Genomic DNA, 6,196 nt, shown 5'->3' with positions numbered 1-6,196 from the left:
TAGCAAGATCCACACATAATGATGAGGTTATCTTGCATCTGATTAGCTGAGCCTATTACCCTGGAGGAAGAAACATTTCTGATCAGATTTGGATCAAACTTGAAACTTAGGCTTACATGATCAAGATCTTTAATATTCATTAATGAGTGTGATATATGTTTATTATTAATAAGGTAATTCTATATCTGATTGGCTGAGCTCGTTTCCACTCTTAAGTCTTTATATTTCTGATCCAGTTTGGATCAGTTTTGTGATATATGCTAATTAGCTGAACTTAATACCACTCTGGAAGCTATATTTCTGATTTTGATCAGTCAGAAATGAAGGGTTATATTATCACAATCTTGGATATGTTCAATAATGAGGGCCACAATTATCAATGAAGCAATCTTGCATCTGATTAGTGGAGTTTGTTACCATTTGGAAAATCATATTTCTGATCTGATTTTGATCAAACTTGGAATATTTGCTTATATTATCAAGATCTTCTATAATTTCTATAACAGGAGAGATCAACACATATTAATGAGGTATTCTTGCATCCATTTGACAGTTTGTTACCACTCTGGAAGCCATAATTTAGATCAAACTTGGAATGTAAGCTTATTCCTTCAGAAGCTTGAAAGAGTTCAATAATGAGTAAGATCTATACATATTAGTGAGATGACATTACAGCTGATTGGCCAACTCATTACCACTGTGAAAGTCAGTTTTATATCGGAATTTGAACAAAATTTAACAATAGGCATGTGATCAAAATCTCGTACGAGTTTAATAATGCACGGAATCCTTGCATATTAATGAGGTAATCTTGCATGGATTGGCTGAGCTTGTTAATCTTATCACTATAAAGACTGTTTCTGATCCAGTTTGGATCAAACTTGATAAGTAGGCTTACATTATCAATGTTTTATTATGACCAAGAGCTACAGGTATAATTTGTTTCTTGTGAGCAAGAGCTACACATATTACAGTGATGAACTAGCAAATAATTGACAAGTTTTTCATCACCAGAGAGTGCATTTCTGACCTGACTTTAATCTGACTTGGTAAATATTAATGGCCATTTTTTTATGAATGAGACCTATGCATATTTATGAGGTGATATCTCTAAGACTATATTTTTCATTGGATTTTAATAAAACAAACATGGTATATAGGACCACATCATCAAGATCTGGTTGTGTTATGTTTACGAATGAAATTGATACATATGAACTCATTCAGCGCCAATAACACCTATACTCCTGGTCAAGGGGGGGGGTCAGTGGACAATCCCACCTATACTCAAGGTTTATTGACTGAAATTTTTGTTCCCCTTTTTTTCATATCTTGCTAACATTGTGATATATTTACAGTAATACTACCTATGAATGTGAATTGGCTTAAGCAGGATAAGGCATTTACTTGTAATTTCAAGCAGCATAATAAAGTTAACATCCCTTTGATTTTGTCAGTAGGGTTAGTTTGCTTCATTGTTTGAAGTTACTGACATGGATTATACAGGGTTCCCACACTATCAGGAAAAATGATATTTTTTTCCCCAACCGTGAAAAGTCCTTGAAATTTGCAAATATTGACAGAAGTCGGGAAAAACCCAGGAATTTTCCTCCACAACTTGACGCCCGAAACAGTTATGTAACTGAGTCATAACTGAACTGATCGCGAGTTAAATTTATCAGGTTCTAACCAGAATATTAGGAGGTTGCAGTTTGGATCATTTGGGTGCTTGCCATAAATAAATTTATTGAGGCAATCCAAACGCTCAGTGGATTAGATTAGTCTGGTAAACTTTTTGTTTCACAGACAGTTTGATATCTGTATAATTTTTTATATGGAACGTATGAAAACCAGTCTTGCATCACTAGAGGCCAACATGGTGGTGTTAAATCGAGTTAAACCTGCATGAAATCAATATGAAAATTATTTTCTCAGAAATTGTGAGTATTAAAATCGTTATGTCTTTAATCTGCCGAAAGATGATACAATGAATGTGTTGATGAAATTGGAGCAGGTACTAGCGATTTCGAATGCTAGTCGCATGAGCACACAGAATCTCGCAACCATCATTTTCAAATGTTGTAGAAATTTTTTTAAAATGAAAGTCATATACTGGTTATAATAAAAATACAAAAACAAAAGAGCACAAAATTCTCTATATTTATTCAGAGACCAACTTCCGGAGTTTTGTATCACATGACTACCATGCTGACATGTGCTCTCTCACACAGGGAGCATATGAAGCAGGGAACCAGACTACTCTGCTTGATGAATCAGATTGGCCCAGTTTCTTGTATTTGTTCTTGAAATAAATATGTCGAGAATTTTATATTCTTTGTTTTTTTTAAAAAGTATCAGACTTTCATTTAATATAATTGAAATTTTGTACAACATTAAAAAGGAGTTTGTTGTTGGTATCACATGACTATTGGACTTCCAATGTCATTGTTTTTGAGTTGTGAAGTCATGTGACTATTAATGCAAATGGCAAGTACCGGGTCAGGTTTCATCCATGCAGAGTTTTGTCTAGTCTGTCAGTGGATTAAAGAGATAACGATTATAATACTTGCCATTTTTGAGAAAATAAAAATTTTTCCTATCACTTTCATGCAGGTATAAGTCGATATAATATAGTTTAAATTTGCTAGGCCACCTGGTAAGTTATCTTATGGTGGCGGCAGATTCCAAATTTTTTTAATATGTAATTGCTCTGAACCCACACTCTATCCTTAATGTCCAAATGTGAAAAATGGGGTTCAAATATTTGGAGGAAACCTGGAAAAATGTTGAATCTCTGAGCTGAACTTTGGTGCAAAACTATTAAAGTGACATGTAGCTTGAAGCCTTGGTTTCAGATTTTAAACAGAACGCAGGTGAAATGGGAAATTGTCATACTTTTTATTATATATTAAGAAACGATAAGAGCCCATGTATCAATACGGGTTTAGGGACTGGTTTATTGAACTACAAGAAGACAAGTTGATATTACAGAAAATTCTGTCCTTGTTTATACAACAATATATAATTTTGAAGGTCTTTAAATGATCAAATTTTTAACCAAATCGTCTGAAGGAGTTTAGGTTGGTTGAAAAATCTTGTTTGAGATTTTACTGGCATACATATTTTCAGGGTTAAACTTTTTTCGTTACGAAGATAAGATTTTAATACTTTGCATTTATTGTGTTTTTTTCATACTGTGATAGGAAATGTTTACTTTGTATAACATGCACATATATTGCTCTAGAATTCTTTGGAATTAAAGGTTTGAAAGGAAACAAAATAATTTATGCTCATTATGTTGTTTCCACATAGCAACATAATGCAGGTCAGCAAAGTAAAGTTAGAATTTGTATTCTGTACATTGAAATGGCTTTAAATGCCAATTTATAGGAATGTAGTCAAATTTGTTTCGTGTGACTCATTTTCTGGTTTTGTACATGATTATCTTTTCTGACATATATGTTTTGGAGAGTCCTGAAAGAGAAACATCTTAAGATTCGGAAAATGCATGTTTATGATCCAAAATGTTCTTTAATTCCATTCAGTAATGGTCGTATGTTAACCTTGAAAAAAATTAATCCTGGAAAAAAAACTGGAAATTTATATTTAGAAAAGCATGGAACCATGATTATGCAATGTGTGATCAGGAGTGATTCTGAATCGATTAAATAGATTAACTGATTATGAATGGATTAAATAGATTAAACAGATTAACTGATTATGAATGGATTAATACAGAGAAAGTAAATAAGATAGACAAATGAATCAAATAGATCATGACTTTATTTACATATGTACTTATTATGCTATGATACACAAGTTTCTTGCTCTGTGTAGAAAAGAAATGTCTCCAGTATAAAAATTGTGTCATCCAGCTGAAGTTCTGCTTGATCTAACCTGGAAAATAAAAAAAAATTAAAACAATTTGTACAACATTTGCATGGACTTTTAAAAAAATCTAATAATAATAAGCTTCAAGAAGTATTTATTATGTATATGGTGGTGGGGTGGGTGTCTTAGAATAGTGTCTTTTCCTGCAAACATCACATTGATTGAAAAATTATAAAAGGTGCAGAAAGTAATATGTATTAATTCATTAATAATTAATTAATCATCTGGCTGTATTAATAGCCTTGTTTACCAGATCATGAAACATGAGAGATGTACTGATACTTAATAAAGAATTCATTTCTCTGATAATTAAAACAACCACAATGTAGGTTACTTAAGGTATACAGATTTAGATTCCTTGATGTCGTTGTTGTTGTAGGGTTTAACACCATTTTTCAGCACACAATAGGCTATACATGGTGGCCAGTATTAATGGTGGAGGAAGAACCTGGAAAAACCCCACAAAGAACCACTGACCCACAAGAAGCTACTGGCAAGCTTTCTCACATACATTGGCCGAATCTGAGACTCGAACCGAACCCACGCAGACAGAGGTGAGATGGCAGTGGTCCGTAATGGAGAGTGCTTTAGACCACTCGGGGCCCCTTCCTTGATGTCAAGGATGACGTTCCCAAACAATGTTTACATAACATTTATGCTATTCAGACGGTGTGCAAAGGGAGTAAATGGATGGTATCAAAGTAAAAACATCATCAAAACTTGTCTTTTTATTATGAAAAAATTGTTTAGGTATTATAATGATTCAAAGTATTGTAACTTGATCTGGGCACTGTAGCACATCTCTTTTGATGGAGGACAACTTAGATTATGCTTGTGAGATCTGATGTCGTTCTGCTATCAAACTTGATGTGATACAAGCATCCAGATCAAGTTACTGTTTGGAATACCTGTATTTCATGTGTATTTGATGAATTGATGTATGAATAAATAGAGGACGACAGAAAGCCACTGAAATAAAATACAAGGATAAGGATACTGATGTGAGATAATTCTTGCATTCGTTATTTTAATTACTGATTATGAAAGTTTGCATCTCTTAATTCTCTGTCTTTGTTGCATGAATGTAATATTCATTCCATAAAAAATTCTGGATTCTAGTCACTAAGGATTTAAAACAGAATACTTGCTTGTTGCGAGTCTCTTTTACTTGGTTTAGCTGTGTTTTCTCGGCTGGTGTGATCATCTGCTCTACTTCTTCCTTCTGTGCTTCATCGGCACCTGTCTGTTCTAATGTTGCAGTGATGGCATCTACTCTCTCCTGCTTGTCTAACAGGCGCCTGCAGTGGCAAAACCAGTAAAGTCAAGACTCATAATTTCAGCTTCTTTATCCAACTTTTGTTACATAATGCAATAATTAGAAGCCAATTACAAAATGTTATTCAAATTAATTTAAAAATCTTCTAGATCCAACATTTTTCAGAGCAACTTTCTGCATTGGATTAGTGAAACTCAAAACCACTTTCAATGAATTTATGAAGTATTCAACTTAATCCAAATACAGAGAACAGAGATTTCAGCACCAATAAAAAATCTATTATACAAAGTGACAAGACACAGGCTGTTGACCAAGATACATTCAGAGTAGGCCCAATATAAATGTATTCACACAATACCTGTAACAAACTGCCCATGTTTAATGTTTAAATATTTATACTGGACCACAGGATGTATCTCTAGAAACAAGCATTAACTAATGAAATTCATATAAATTTGCATGAATTTACAGAATAAAAATGTCAACTTTATTCTGCTTAACTACATATGTTGGTATAAAGAAAGCTTTTTTCCTTCTCAAAAGCCCTAAATATTATATACCTTTGTATCAAAAGAAGGACCAAATATTTGAAATTAACAAAATCTACTGAAGTCCACTTAGTGTCCTAAGATCTACTTTCCCTGTAATTAATCAATGGACTGTATATTTAATGATATCACTTACAACTATGCCCAGAGCATGTGATTGTGCATTAAAAATTGTTCCAGCAATCAGCAGATTTCTACATAATTTGCACAATGTGATATTAAAATTTGCTGCAAAAACTAAGTTGTGACTACTATTGACAATAAAGTTTAACACTGTGTTTACAGTGCGAGCTACCAAAAACTAACAAGCAATGATTTATCACAACACATTTTCATTAACTTTACCTATCAAATGGAGAACTAGGGTCAATTACATTTATTATTTTTCTTTGAAACTTATTGAGATCACATCACACACAATACGGTGGTACATTGTGATGCTAGATCTTCATACCTTCAACATACAAAAAGATATTAATAT

General features: G+C 33.0%; 1 protein-coding gene across 1 annotated transcript in view; it reads right to left on the bottom strand.

Annotated features, from left to right (window-relative positions):
* Positions 1-3,765: 3,765 nt before the first annotated feature.
* LOC149801789 (DNA-directed RNA polymerase III subunit RPC3-like) overlaps positions 3,766-6,196 on the bottom strand; it is a 78,962-nt gene continuing 76,531 nt past the window's right edge. The window contains exons 13-14 of the mRNA XM_089956137.1: positions 5,040-5,189; positions 3,766-3,897 (exon numbers count right to left, since the gene is read on the bottom strand). Coding sequence (XP_089812263.1) covers positions 3,807-3,897; positions 5,040-5,189 — 241 coding nt within the window. The 3' untranslated portion in view covers positions 3,766-3,806. The remainder of the gene's footprint in view (positions 3,898-5,039; positions 5,190-6,196) is intronic.

The sequence above is a fragment of the Sinohyriopsis cumingii genome, chromosome 4, assembly GCF_028554795.1.
Source record: "Sinohyriopsis cumingii isolate HCF-2022 chromosome 4, ASM2855479v2, whole genome shotgun sequence".
Taxonomy (NCBI): domain Eukaryota; kingdom Metazoa; phylum Mollusca; class Bivalvia; order Unionida; family Unionidae; genus Sinohyriopsis; species Sinohyriopsis cumingii.
This window is presented reverse-complemented; position numbering and strand designations above follow the sequence as displayed.